Source organism: Falco naumanni, chromosome 6 (genome assembly GCF_017639655.2).
Source record: "Falco naumanni isolate bFalNau1 chromosome 6, bFalNau1.pat, whole genome shotgun sequence".
Taxonomy (NCBI): Eukaryota; Metazoa; Chordata; class Aves; order Falconiformes; family Falconidae; genus Falco; species Falco naumanni.
The window spans coordinates 79,681,790-79,696,469 of NC_054059.1; the positions used below are offsets into that span (position 1 = coordinate 79,681,790).

A 14,680-nucleotide genomic window follows, 5' to 3' on the forward strand; every position below is an offset into this window, starting at 1 on the left:
CATCCTTCTATCTAGTCTGATGTTGGAGAAGAAAAAGAATAACATGAAGATCCCACCCCACAATTTGATGGTGTGCAACACTCACCGCCCTGCAGTTCCTGCATGCTCACAGCCCTGGGATGGCCGAGCTCCAGCCAAGCCAGACTCCTGCGGGGAAGAGAAACCGCTCCAGCTCCGTTCATAGGGAGCGTGGCGGAGGGAGATGCTAAAGCAACCCGGGGCGCAGCTGGAGCCAAGCCGTTTCCTTCTCCCTTCGGTCCCTAGGGTGCCAGGCGGGCGGGAGAGGGTCACCCCTGGGTGGAAGGCCCGGCACCACGGGCAGTGACACCGCGCAGGGCCCCGCTGCCCACACGCCCAACGCGTGGGTGCTGGGCGCAAGGATGGCTTTGGGATGGCCGGGCTGCCAGCTCGCTGCGGTGGAGCCCCCGCGGGCTTCGCACGCCTCGGGGACGGCGGGTCACCGGCGCGAAGCCACAGGGCGCCGCGGTAGCGCTGATGGAGGAAGCGGGCGGGGGCTGCGCGGGCGCGGAGAGATGCGCAGCAGATGGGGGGGGGCGCGGGGACGCGCCGCGGCGCCGGAGCTGGCGGGCTGTGCGGGGGAGGGGGACCGGGCAGCGCGGGGGGAGGGGGGGGGGGCGTTGGGCTGCGCGGGGAAGGGGGGGGCCGCGCTGCGCGGGGGGGGCGCCCTTGCGCGCCGGCTTGCGCGGCCGGGTGACGCCACAAAGGGCGGCCCCGCCCCGCCCCGCCCCGCCGCGCCGCCCCACGTGCGCGCCGCCCCGCCGCGGCAGTGCGCAGCCGGCGGCCCCGCAGGCAGGTGGGAGCGCGGCGGGCGGCAGGGCCCCCCCGCCCCGCCCGGCCCCCCGCCCCGGCCCGCCGCCATGGGCGCCTGCCCCCGCCGGCCGCCGCCGGCCCCCCGCCCCGCCGCCTGAGGCAGCGCGGCTGGACGGGCAGCGCCTCGCCCGCTGCCCCGGCCCCGGCCGCCACCATGGGGGCCGCCGCGGTGTGCCGGAGCGCCGCCACCTCCGCCGGCTTCCTCACGGTGAGTGTGTGCGGGGGGGCAGCGCCCGCGCAGGGTCCGCGGGGCGCGGTGCAGTGCGGGGCTGCCGCCCGCCCCGGGGGGGGGGAGGGAGGGAGGGTGTCCGCGTGTGTCTGGGTGTCGCGCTGTCCCCCCGCCGCGGTGCTGCCCGCCCCTGCCCTGGCGGCGGGCACCGGCTGGGGGCTGCAGCCCCCGCGGTATCCTCGCCATCCCCCTTTTCCTGCGGGCGGGCTGGGGGCGGCATCCTCACCGGTGCCTTCGTCCAGGGCTGCGCCGCACCCCGAGGGCTGAGGGGTGCCTTGCCCAGCACCGGGCTGTGGTCCGTCCCCTCCATCCCTCCCTCCGTCCCCCCAGCTGCTTTCCTTGCCACCCTTTGGGCAGGCAGCAAAAACTCAGCGCCGCTAATTGCAGGCAGCCGCCCGGAGTTAACACAGAAATATTTTCCGGTGGGTTCACCTCCAGGTTTCCCTTCCCAGGTAGGGCCCTTCCCAGCCTGCGCTTCAGGGCACCATCCCGGCTTTTTGGCGGGGGGAGAGACGGTAATTCGGTGTGTCAGGCACACGCCGCAGCTGCTGCGGCTGGGTTGTGTAACCAAGGAGTGCACTTGCTCTTGAAGTCAAGGTGGATCTTAGCAAGCTGGTGCTGGCTCGACAGGAATCAGAGTAAACAACAACAATCTCAAGCCAGGAGAGCATTCGCTGGGGTAACAGCCCCGTAGCTTTGAAGGCGAAGGGTAACTGCACAGAGGTGGAGCAGCTGGGGTGCATGCACGGTGCTGGCTGGGTGCTCCCAAGTTTTCCCATGTTTCCCGCTGGGAGAGGAGAGTGCTGCAGCACATCTGGAAGATGAGATGCTGATGGGGAGTTTGAGATATGCAGCTCCAGCTGGGATCCTGGAGGTCAGTGGGGAACGGTGGGTATAGAGCGAAGAGGGGGCAGAAAGGGCGATGTGAAGGTGGAGGGAAATGCAACAGCAGTTTTGCAAAATGAAGCTGGGACTGCAAGCGGGTGCGTATTGCTTCTGCACGCATGTATTCTAACCTCTGTGTGTGCTGGTCATACGAGCAAATGAGCTGTAAGGCAGAATTCCCGTTTGCTCGTGAGCCGGCAGGATGCTCCCTTGGCCACCAGCCAGGGTTTCTTCATCCGACATCTTATCTTCAAAATTGTGGGTAACTCCCTTTGGCCCCACAAGGAGTTAATGTTTTTCCAGGCCGATGCAAGTAGGTTCAAATCAGTAGCTTGTAGGTCTCTTACTGCAGCAAACCCAAAGCCGCCCAGCCCGCTTGGTTTTTGAGCGATAGTGGCTCTGTAGCAGTTGTGTAAAGATGGTGTTGGTCTTGTGTTCCCTTGCTTGGTGGGGGCTTCAGGCAGCCACCAGCTGCTGCAAGGTAGGTTCCAACGTCTCCCCCAATGCCCTCACCTCGAAGTGGTGTGATGTCACCTTGCTTTGACTCAGGGCTTTTGGGAGCTTGGGGGATTTCATCTGCTTGGAGCAAAACCGGGGATGCCGCAGACGCTTGCAAGCTCGGGTCCATGCTGGCTGCAGGAATAGCTGCTGGGTTTTCCTTCATGGGGACCAGATGTGCTGGTGCTGCTGTTTTGGCACACTCAGCTGCCTGTGTTTCGCTCTCAAGACATAGCAAAGGGACTGCTGAGCTGGCTAAGCCCCAGACTCAGCTTCACAAACCCCAAACCAGCTGCAATAGCTGGTCACGTTGCAAGAAGCAGAAACTTGCTTTACTCTTTGGTACTCTCCTCACAGGCAACTTTTTTCTGCTTGATCCATTTTACAGTGAGCGGGGCAGGAGATGGGCTCCTGTCTGCAGAGTTACCATAAAACTTCCAGACCAGTCTGTTTGTCTTTTTGAGTTTGTTTCATTTTTTTTTTCTTCTTCAATGTTGGAAGCAACTTCCTGGTGCTGGTCGGTGGAGGGTGCAGCTGACCTTCAGGAAGGGTGGTGGGCTGGGCAGCTCGTCCCTGACCCGTGCCAAGGCATTGCCATGGAGCCAGCTGCCGTTTCTACCAAATTCTGCTGGTTTTGCATGGAAATGGCTCCCAGAGTATCAATTTAGCACTGTTGGGCCCTGCTCACTCGCAGCGTTCTGCTCCTGCTCTTCTCTACTGGGCTGGCAGCAGGGCAGCACTGTACCCAACCCGAGATTATGACTGTCCTGAGGTGTCACCCTGTTTCAGGACACAAATGCCTGTTGGTCCACCAACTTTCTGCTGGCATTTTGACTCACCGGGCCACCGAGTGGGTTTGGGTCCCAAATGAGCCACTGTATTCCTAGTCACATCCCCCATGCATGTGCACGGGAAGCTTGTGGCCTCCTAAAAGCTATTTACTGTGCACATTGCTCACCGGGTCTCTCCTGCAGCACGCAGCTCCTTAAGAGAATGATGGAGGCATGGCATAGATGTGACCATTGAGATGGAGTCATCAAACTGGGTGGTGGCAGGGTGGCTCACGCTCACATCAGCTACAGGGTGCTGCTGGCTCAAGGGTTTGTTTTTAGCTGAGCGCAAAGGTCCCCTTGTCTGAACTGTTTCCCTGACGTGCAGAGGTGAAAATGAGTGTTTCCCGGCCTGATCTGCTTTTGTACCATATTTATTTTGTACCATAAAATCTCCACGTGTTGGAATGGGGGGAGGTGGCTGGGAAGTGCCTTTGCCTGTGCAGCGTGGGGCATTGATGCAAAGTTGGGGATGCTCTTTGGGATTGTGGCTGCCCTGTCCCACTTAACCTTTTTTGGCTTCAGTGTCGAGAGCTGCTCCTGCACCGAGTATGGGGAGTAGCACCGCAACTGCTCAGAACCAGATCTGCTCTTCAGTGTTTTCTTGCATCAATTCCTTTTTTCTGTGTTTTATTTTCTTACCCTATACACTTTCTTTGGTACTGGAGTAATGAACTGAAATCCAGCAGCTAAGCAGAGCTCACTTCATTATTCTGTTGCTTTTGTCACCAAAACTGGGTGTATCCAGCCCCAAAGGTTTAGGTTTGGGTGCTGCTTGCTGGGCAGTCCTGAGGATGAGGGACCAAACCAGCAGACACCTCTTTTTGTTGTGCTCCTCCTGGCCTTCTCCTTCAGAGATGTGAGTGGTGCCAGCCACAAAACCTGAGCAGCTGATTTTTTTTAGGGATCAGGGGTGCCAATCTGAATAAATAGCAGATGCTCAGCACTGCTTAGCCTTCCCCCACTGAGACTTGCTCTTGTCCCTAAGCTTGGAAGTGCATGTGCAACTGAAGATCTGGAGGGACTCAAAAGCACCAGTGCTGCTTTGCTTGAGGTAGTGTTTGAAACACCAAACCCAGACCTGGTGCTGTTACGGTATTACGGTAGCGCAGGTCCCACTGGCTTCAGTTGCCCAGATGGGTGATGGAAAGATACTGGAGACAGGAAGAAAAGGGGGAGCGGGAGAGGATCCGTGGCATGTGCTTACAGCAGGGTTGTCCATGGGTTTTTTGAGGTCTGGCTTGATGCAGAGGGAGAGAATCAGGATCCCAGACAGCAACACACAGCTCATCCCCGGAGAGGCAGGAGAGCCTCTGCCTGTCCTGCCTCTCCCAACACCCTGTCCTGCTCGGCACTGGCACTGGGAGGAGGAAGGAGTATCATAGGTGATAACCCCTCACGCCACCTCGAGAGGCTGGATCCTGCTGCATCTGGTTTGCTAATTCAGGGTTGCATCATGAAGATTACTGGGGGGGAGGGGGGGGGAGGGTGGTGGCAGGTTTCCTTATAGCCAGCTAAGCGCTTTGTTAAATCATGTCTTAGGGGAGGGGAAAAATAAAATTCATCCTGTAAGCCTTTGCTGGCTGCCAGGGCAGCCCTGCTTTTTAATTTGACGTGCCGTAATTAGCCTGGCCATGTAGGATCCTCGTCAACTCCTGTGGGCTTGCCTGCTTTTGCCTGCTCTGTAATTGCTGCTTCAGGGGGGGTGGGGAATATTGAAGTGTTTTGTACAAATCCCGAGCTGTAAATTATTTAGCAGGTGAAACAGAAATGTGCTGTGTGTTTCCAGGAAGCAAGAGAAGCAAGAGACTGCACCAAAAATGACGCGGCGCAGCTTGCAGCTCTGCCGCGATGTGCCTTCTGCAGAGTCATGTTGTTGGGAGGCTTTTTTTTTTTTCCCTTCTGAATATATTCTTGTTGGCTGGTAGCCCAGAATAGGTAGCAGAGCAAGAGGCGAGGGCTTGTATGACATAGCCAAGCAATTTGTGTGCCTGGCTGTGCAGTTGGAAAGCGTTAGGGTCTCTGGTCTTTTTACCTTCAGTCTAGGAAGGCACCTTTGGAAATTCAAGGTAACGTTGGCTCGTTCCTCTCTATCCCTCCTAACTCAGCCTGCAGCTGTTTGAAAATGTTTTGTATTGCTTTGCATGCTGTATGAGGTTGTGTCAGCCTTTCTTTTGATACGCCTTTTTTCTTGGTGTCTTATCTCCGTTGGCATAACTGACATTAAATCCATGGACCCAGAGGTCTTCTGGAGGAAGCAGAGGTCCTGCTTGGTAGCTGGAGCTTCTCCTGGGGGATGGAGCAGCCGAGATCCAAAGGCATTTAGGGATTAAAGCCCTGGGGTTGGAAACAGGTAAACAGATTTGTAGCCATCATCTAGCCGTGCCCAGCTGGGTACAGTTCAGTGTCTGAAAACTGGAGACCTTTTACCTGTATCTGATGCAATGAGGAACTGAGTTTCAGCAGAGCTCCTCAAAGAGCTTAAAAATAGCATCAGGTTTTCTCTTCTGTTACTAATGCATCCGGTTTAAAGTGGGCTCAGGTGTGGTTGGAGGCTCGAAGTGTAACATCTCTTGCGGTCACATCAAACCCTACGCTTGCACAGGGTCATAAAAAGTCATGGAAGGGCAGAGAGGTGAGAAGCAGTCCGGTAACAGCTGCTAGCCCGGATTTCATCCTGGCTTGCGTGGTTTAGAAAAGTAACTATTTGAACAAGTGCGGATTAACAAATACAGAGGAGGAAAGTTTTACAGGTCAGAGCTGCCACCTGCATGTGGTTTTTGACTTCAGGGCAAGCGCCTGGCTAGCGCTGGAGCCTCTCGGCCTTGAAATGCAAAGCTGGTCTGAATTCTCCTGGGGTGACCAGGTAGCACGTACTGCTGAAACACAATTAGCAGTATTTACCGCCCTGGCAGGGTTTCAGTATAAATGATGCTTAGTCTCACCAAGAAGCGTGGTGTCAAATTTAAGGATTATAATCGTAGCTGGTGATGTGTCCGGAGGGCGTGCTGCCACCTGCTCTGGTTCTCTTCCACTCTGACCTTGCTGAGGTCCCTCCCCTGGGTGTAGAAACATCTCGGTGGTCCCACAGCTCTGGGACGTCCCTTGTGATCCTGCAAGGGACTGCTGGCAGAGAGGCTCCAGTTGCATGCTGTTGTTGACTAATGCCTCCCTCCCATCTGTCTTCCAGCTGCTCATGCTCCTTGGCACCACTGATGGTCAGTCAAAGCTGACCTCCGAGCAGAATGCCATCAGCCTCTCCCCAGGCAAGTACCGCCACCTTGACCGTGCCACCAACAAAGAGCTGATCTGCGACAAATGTCCCGCAGGAACCTATGTGTCTAAACATTGTACAAAGAGTACCTTAAGAGAGTGCAGCCCTTGTCCAGATGGGACTTTTACTAAGCATGAGAACGGCATAGAGCGGTGCCACCCTTGTAGAAAACCCTGTGAACTGCCAATGATTGAGAAAACTCATTGTACTGCCTTGACTGACCGCGAGTGCACTTGCCTGTCTGGTACGTTTCAGACGAATGATACCTGCGTCCCTTACACCGTGTGCCCGGTCGGCTGGGGCGTCCGCAAGAAAGGAACCGAGACGGAAGACGTTAGGTGCAAGCCGTGCCCTCGTGGTACCTTTTCTGATGTGCCTTCTAGTGTGATGAAGTGCAAAACATACACTGACTGCTTTGGGAAAAACATGGTGGTCATCAAGCCAGGGACGAAGGAGAGTGACAACGTCTGTGGTTCTCCAGCATCTCTTCCGAACACGTCTTTGACTTCATCAAGCACCGAAGCGAGCGAAGAGCCCTATGAAGTTCCACCAACTGCTCATCTTCCCAAAGGTAATGTTCACCACCGAAACACGGATGTGGCTCTGGTCATGGGGTTGAGTTCCTGCCTCTGTCAGGGTTCATTTTGGGCTGTTCAAGGCCAGCCTAGTCTAAAGCGTGGATGGTGCTTTTGCTTCTTGGCCAGAAGGCAGCTCCAGAGTGCATCCCGTTGCCCTCACTTGTGTTAAACCACATTTAACGACATTTTCACTGGGACTGTAGGCATGATTGGACTCCTGGCTCTTCTGCTGTTTGGGCTGGAAGGACATCATGTTCCCCAGCCTTCCGTTCAGTCTGTGTGTTGTGCTGGCACAAGTATTTGTGCAGTTGTGGCAGACCTGAGTTGGGATGCAGCAGGAAAACCCAGAGGGGAGAGGAGCTTTGCTTCACCAGACTCCCCTGATGGATTCACTGCTTTCATGCCTGTGCATTCCTCGCTGCATTTCGCCCTCTACTGTGCCAGCATATCGGCTTGCATGGGAACTGTTGCCAAAATAGCCCTCCAGAAGCCTAGGCTGCCCCATAACTTGTTTTTTTTCTTCAGTCTTTTAAGATTTCCATTAGTTACCACTGGTGGGGAGAACCAGGTTGAATTCCCTATTCTCTTGCTTAATTGGAAATGGTACATCATCCCAGTCTTTATTGAGATGCTTTAGCTGTGGTGGTTGCAGTGATGCTGTAGGACCCCATTTGAGCTGGTGCTCGGCATTCTTCGGGAAGCAGCTTCCTTACAGTGTCTCAGGTGGGGCATTTTAATTAAAAAAATGCAACTTGTGGTGGCCTGAACACCTGAGTTGGTAGATGCAATAGTAGGGAATTGCTGACAGCAGTAGGCTTGCAGTGCTTCTCCTTTGTTAGGTTTCAAAGCTTGATATGACGGTGGTGTGTCATTGGGAGAGGACAGGAGGGTGTTCCCTGAACTTTGAAATCAACTGTAGACAATTAGGTAAAAGTTAAAACATTTTCCCTGTTTGTATCCTGGTCAGAGTGTTTTGAATAACCAAGTTGGAGGCAAAATCAGGTTACAGATGGTAACACCCACTCTCTGGCTCAACTGGTATGAGACATGATCTTCAAAAGCCAAGTTTCCAAAGTAAGCTCTAGTTTTTGCCACAACACCCTTCCTCTTCTCACCAGGGTTTGGTCAACCATCTGGCTGGGACCTGAGAGCTGCTGGCTGATAAGAAAACTCAATAAAGATGGAAAGTAGCTCTTAGGGGAGGAAGTTTGGTTGCTTCTGTTTCTTCAGAAGCCTGTGTTGTAGTTGATGCATCCACACCCCCTTGTAGTGCTGATTTAAAAAAAGTTTGTGCTTCCTTAGCAAAGCCCAGTAAAGAGGTACTAAGCCTCCAAATTATCGTGTATTTCTAGCCCAAATTCCACAATTGGAGTAAACCAAATGTTTGTAAACCTAAGAAAGAACAAACTACTCCCTCAAAGTTGTAGGTTTTCTGAGAAGTACTGAACGTGGAACAGACAAGATTGACAGCATGCCTTTAGTAACTCTTTTTTTTATTTTTTTTTCAGTGAGCTGCCACTAGCCTTAACCAGTAAGGGTCAATTTTACCTTGAACCTACCCGTGTAACTGTACCCATCTGTGCCCAGAGCCAAACCTCAGCTTCACCTCTTCCCTTTCTCACAGCCTAGCATTGGGTTTCTGTCTGCTGGCCAAGCAGATGCTCAGGCAGGTCTTAGACTGTGATGTGATGCCGTATCGTGTCTCTGGTGCTATGACACTGAACTCTCCTCTCTTTCTGCAGGTCTGAACTCTTCAGTTCCTGATTTTGTCCCCTCTCCAGCACCACGCGCGTCCAGCAGCATGGCACAGCCGGCAGACTACTACAATGAAACCTCAGCCAACGAGACGGACGGTGCTGGTGGGACCCTCGCCACCGGCCAGGCGCAGAGCTACCGGCACAAGCAGACCAGCCAAGCGCTGGAGAAGCAGCCATCGCTGGAGATGGTGGGGGGTGAGAAGTCCAGTGTCCCATACAGGCCCCCCCGGCGAGGTCCACAGAATGTCCACCAGCACTTCGACATCAATGAACACTTGCCATGGATGATTGTCCTCTTCCTGCTGCTGGTCCTGGTGGTTATCGTTGTCTGCAGTGTCAGAAAGAGCTCACGGACTCTGAAGAAGGGACCCAGACAAGATCCCAGTGCCATTGTGGAAAAAGCTATTATGAAAAAGTCTACCACCCCCACACAGAACAGGGAGAAGTGGATCTATTACTGCAACGGGCATGGTGAGCAGTAGCGACTGGGGGCCATGGGGGCAGTGTCCTCTCCGCTGTCTCACATGGTTTTTGGAGGGGCCACTCCCATGTCCAGTGACCAGTTGCTTTTCTGATTTGCTGGGTCTTGGTAGTGAGGACAAAGCCTATGTACTTTGTACTGGTTCCTCAGACGTTTGTTCATCCTTGGCTTCTCCCCCTTCCTGTTCCCATGGTGGGTCCTGGCTCCTGAAGGAAGGGTTAATGGAGGGAATGTTACCTGCTTGCCCCACTAGCTCCTCTCCATCTTCCCAACCATCCTTGGTAGAAGGATCATCCTTCCCCCTTTCCATTTCCCTTTTGTTTCATATTTTTTACTTTCTTAGTGACTCAGGCGTGGGTCTGGTTGTCTTTCGTATTGTCCTTTTTTCCCCTCATCCTGTCTGTTTCTGGAAGGCTGAGTCATCCCCTGCCTCTTGGCAGCCTCTCAATTTCAGGTTCTTAGCCCTAAATCCCAACTGCTGGCGTGTGTCCCCAGCCCTTCGCCCATGCTGGAACCAGGAAGGTTGTCCTTAAAGGCTGTATTGTGGACGTGTACAGCTCTGAGTGTCATGAGGGCTTCCTGGAGGCTCCGCTTTGTAGCGTTTTCTGTTCTTTTGGTGGATGACTTGCTGTCAGCTTTTTGCAAGACTTTAAAGATGACCCACTGTGGTCATTACATTGAAATTTGTAAAAATCAATGATTAATCAACAGTAGCATGAATGTGAGCACCAGGCAGCCATGATCTCCCTAGTAGGATGTGTGGTTCTTCCTCAACAAAGCTACAGTGGCAGTTTTGCCCCCCCACCCCCATCCTGTGCCAACCGCACTGACAAGTCCTTACTTTGGGTTGAGGTTGCTCAACCTTAAACATCCGCTCACAGTTAACCTTTAGAAAAGCACATTTAACAAGGGGGGAAGCAAACAAAGAATGGATTGAAAAAAAGATTGGAAGGTTTAAGAGATCAGTGCTCGATGAAAGTCATCCTTGAGTGCTTAAGTACAAAGCAAAGAAGGCTTTGAGTCAGGCGTCTTCTGTCACGTGCTCTTCTTCCTCCTGCCGATTAATAGATCTACACTTTGTTTGCCTTCATTAATGCATTTATAGAACCAGTAAGGTCTTGTTGGAATTAGTTTTGTGCCTTCTGTTGTGTTTGCACTACTTACCAGGTTTTTTTAACTCTCTTCCGTCCTTGGGGTGCAGTTTCTTGAGCTTTTTGTCATTTTAGATAACTCTTGCCAATAACCCCTGCACCCCATTGTCCCTAAAATCTGTGGTGCCTGAAGCGTGGTCCTTGAGACTGTGGTGAGTGATCTGCAACAGGGCTGCAGAACCTTATTACACATCCTTATTTGTGGACACTACCAGAAATACTACATGGCTTTGGCCATGGTTCATTGGCCAAAAGCGGCTGGTTGTTACTAATTTGTAGGAACTCTTTTCCTCGAGACTTTAATTAGCAGTTGGATGAATTTCTGACGCTCTCCTGGTGGTTTTCTTGGTTTGTTTGTTTTTGTTGGTTTTTTTTTTAAACATCTCAGAGCAGGGGTTGAGTTTCTACAAGGCAGAAGTGCTGGAGTGTAAAGATCAGATGGAGTTGTTTTGAGCAGGTGCCACTCTGGTTTTTAACTTGATGTTTCAGACCCTGTGCTAAAATGCCTGCCCTGCAGGTGGCCCTTCTGGAGCTGCCTTTGTGGGCAGTGCCACGTGTTTGGTCACCAAGCATGAGTCAGGTTAAAGAAATGGTGCAGTTAAGGTGATATGTGGTGAGCAACAAGGCTGTGTTAACCCATATATACACCTATAACTTCACCTCCCAGATCTTGTCATCCTTTGGGGGACAGCATCATCCACGGGTCATCCTGTGCTTCCCAAGATGAGTTGTTCCTGTCTTCTCTGTAGCCCTTTAACAGCTGAAATCAGCTAGTGCATCAAATTCACAAGCTACTTGCTAAGTTTTCCCCTTGTCTTGGGAATTAAGCTGGATCTAACAGCAAAACCACACTTAGGTGATAAACTGGTGCAGCACCTGATCGAGTCTCTTGGGTCTGGAGGCAAATTGCCCCATTACTCCGGGCTCCTGGCTGGGCAGTTTTGCACATTTCTCTCATTCATTCTTGCAATAGTCATGCTGGTTCTGTGTTGGCATGGGTGGCTTCATGGCTTTCCTCATGCCACTGAATGTCCTCAGTTGAACTTTGTGTAATGAAGGCAGATGAGCACAAACCAATTAGTGCTTTGTCTTGCTTTTAGTGCAGCTCTGGCATTGCCTGAACCACGTTGCGCTAGCTGGAAGAGCCTCGCTCATTAGTTCTTTCTTGGTGGTGGTTCTTTGTCATGTTGGATATGGAAATTGTTCTCCTCCACGGTCGTGTATAAATCCCTTTGGTTTTCCTATTGAAATGTCTGGCTCTTCAGACTGTTTACTTGAAATGAGAGAAGATGTAGTGCCATAGAGGAACTGACCTTTTATTTAATAACTGGCTGTACAGCTAAGATGTACTGCAGAGCTGCAGCCTCGTGGCTTAGCTTTCTGCTGCTCCAGCAGTGTTTGTACCCAAATCATGCTTCCTCCTGAAGCAGCATTTCAGACAGGGGTGAATAGAGCCAGGAACAGACAGGTCCGGGCTGTTGCAGAGAGGAAATCTTTTTCCTCTGATGCTGCTAGCGCAGATCCCTCCATGGTAAACTGCCAGAGCAAAGCCTCCATAGATGTGAGGACCACAGCTGCTCCCTAGATCTTGAGGTGCCTGCCTGGTTTGTGGTTGCACTAGGGGTGTGGAGGGCAAGCAGTTAGGTTTAAATCTTCTTTTGGGGCTGGGAGTGAAGTCCCAGAGTCTGGTGCTGGCAGTGCACCCACATCTGTATGATCACCCCACCTATGTGTTGGCTGTCCATGCCAGCAAGGGATTGGACCATGTTTATTGCCAGGGCAAAGACTGTGTATGTGGCTGTTGCACACAGTCTCCCCGCTGCTGCCTTCTCCTAGTTTCCTAGTTTACCATCTCCTCCCTCCTAATCCTGTCGGTAAACAGATTTAACCTTTGAAAGGGAATACCGGGTCTGAGGTAGGCGCCGCAGCCTCTGTGCAGAGGAGCTGTGGAGCCCTCACACCAGCACCCCTCAAGCCTCCCGTGGTACCAGACGGCCATCCAAGGCTTTGCCGGTTTGGATTTTATTGCTGAATGCTTCAAGCCCAGCAGTTCAGAGTGAAGCGTGGTCAGGGTGGCACTAGCACTGCTTGGTGCTGGAGCAAAGACATCTCACTGTGGTTAGGCTCCTTCCCAAAAGAGGAGGATTTTTGAGTGGAAGCAGTGGCTCAAACTCTTGCCCGGTTCCTGAAGGCACTGGATGTATTGAATTGCTTCAATTGTTGAGATGGGCGTGTGATCCTGAACAGCAGTTGTCTTGGGATGTTTCACTTGTCCTCATCTCCCCGTCAGGTGGTGTTTGTGCCCTGTGCTCTCTCTAGTGATAATACACGCCTTAAATAACAGCCCAAACCTAAAAATAGTAGCTTGGGAGGCCGGTGTTTAAACTTAACCTGTGTCCTTAACATGGATGTGTTCCAGCTGAGACAGCAAATGCTGGTGATTCTCACTGGATGAAATGGTTCAGAGGTCTGGGAAGAGCTTGTGATGACTAACGGCCTGAGTTAGCGGCCAGCCTACCTCTGCATCTCTCCCCGCGACGGGGCCTCTCCCAGGAGCTCCGAGGTCTCATCTACATGGGATGGGGAAGGCAGAGCAACACCAGCCGCGCCACTGTGGTTGGAGAAGTGGACCTCTTGTTGTTTCAGCTGGCTCTTGTATTGTAGCCCTGCAGATGGGAATCCAAAGGGCAAAAGCAGTTTGCCAAAGATTCCGAAAGAAATTATCAGCATGGTGCCTGAATGACATGGGTACTGGGCTGATAGTGCTCTGTGGTTTTAACCTTGTGCAACTGCTTTCTTGTAGAAGATCAAGAACAGCCCACACACTGGAAACGCTTTCTTCTACACAGTCTCCTGTTCCCTTTCTTAGGCTGCTTCCAAAGGCAAGGAATTGAGCTTGCAGAAACCTTTCAGTGAAAACTGAGAATTAAAGCCTGTCTCTTGAATGTCTTGGAAACACCAAATTTGGCATCAGTCTATGCCAAACATGAAGATGGGCTTGAAATAATCTTGCAATAATTGCTGATAGTGTTGTCTTTGACTTTTACCTGTTGAGCAGCAGAGGATGAAAGGCAGTAACTGTGTAAATTGCTATGATTTTGGGTAAAACCTGTGTATAGAAGAAGCTGCTTGAAATGACATGCTAAGAAGCGAGTTTGGGGATTTTTTTTTTTTTTTTTTTTTAGTTGAAAGATTGAAGAACAGATCTTGGCAGCACTGGGCTGGCATGAGATGCCATTTCCCTTTTATTTTTCTTGAAGTCCTGTAATTGCACGTCATTGCAGTGGGTGGTGAGAGCAAAGCCAGGAAGCCTCTGGTTAAATAATCAGAAAAATAAACTGTTCTGCAAAAGCTCTTTGCAGCAGAGATGGAGCTGAGGCTTGACTGCAGGTAGAAGAGTGCATACTGAAGAGGGCTCAAGATCAGAGTGGGGAGCTGAGGGGTGATGCTGGAAAGATGGGGAGCATCAGAATTTGGGCGTCTTTGTGGCTCAGTTTTTGGGATGCCCAAATTGTTGTCAGCATGTTGGGAGTCAGGATCTTCTTGGCTGGTGATTTGTAGGGAATAGTCCTTGGCTTGGAGCTCTGTTGCTGTAGGACCAGGGTTAGGCTTGAGCTTGATCTGCTCCCAAGGAAGTTCTTGAGAGTGTTGAAGAGGGAGGGACCACATCCTTGTACGCTGAAGAGCCTGCCACTGTGCTGGTACGCTGGCAGTATGCATCAGGATGTCGGGGTCGTTGCAGGCTTGTCTTCACTCCATGGAGTCAAGGTGCTAATTTGTGGTTAGTATTGGAAGATGCTTATCAGAGTGAAATTACATGATTCTTTTAAAGAGACAGCACATTGACTAAAAAAAGCCTACAGATAACCATAATCTTTTCTATAGATCCATCACCTAATGAAGGTAAGCAAGTGCATTGAAACAACCCAGCAGGGGGTATTCCTCCTCAAGCGTGGTGTCACTCCCTGTTCAACTGCTACCCGAAGTAAGGGAACAGCTGCAGGGATGGCACTACTTCAGATGCTCCTTTGGGACCCCTCCTTAGTGCTGGTATGGGTAAATGAGATGAAAGCCACTTACTGCAGTGGTTTTGTTTTGTAGTTTTCCCTTTTATCAGCTCCTGAATGGGTCACAGCTTGGTGGCAGGAGCATCATACTGGGAGGCA

General features: G+C 52.1%; 1 protein-coding gene across 3 annotated transcripts in view; it reads left to right on the plus strand.

The window, feature by feature from the left end:
• The first annotated feature begins 843 nt into the window (after positions 1-843).
• Positions 844-14,680, plus strand: part of TNFRSF21 (TNF receptor superfamily member 21) — a 35,548-nt gene continuing 21,711 nt past the window's right edge. Inside the window, exons 1-3 of one of the 3 annotated variants that reach the window (XM_040598368.1) lie at positions 844-1,039; positions 6,464-7,118; positions 8,868-9,353. In XM_040598368.1, the coding sequence (XP_040454302.1) occupies positions 986-1,039; positions 6,464-7,118; positions 8,868-9,353 (1,195 nt within the window). In that variant the 5' untranslated portion in view covers positions 844-985. Of the gene's footprint in view, positions 1,040-1,812; positions 1,935-5,537; positions 5,627-6,463; positions 7,119-8,867; positions 9,354-14,680 lie in introns of those variants that run through there. The other 2 variants (XM_040598369.1, XM_040598370.1) reach the window with 2 other exon arrangements.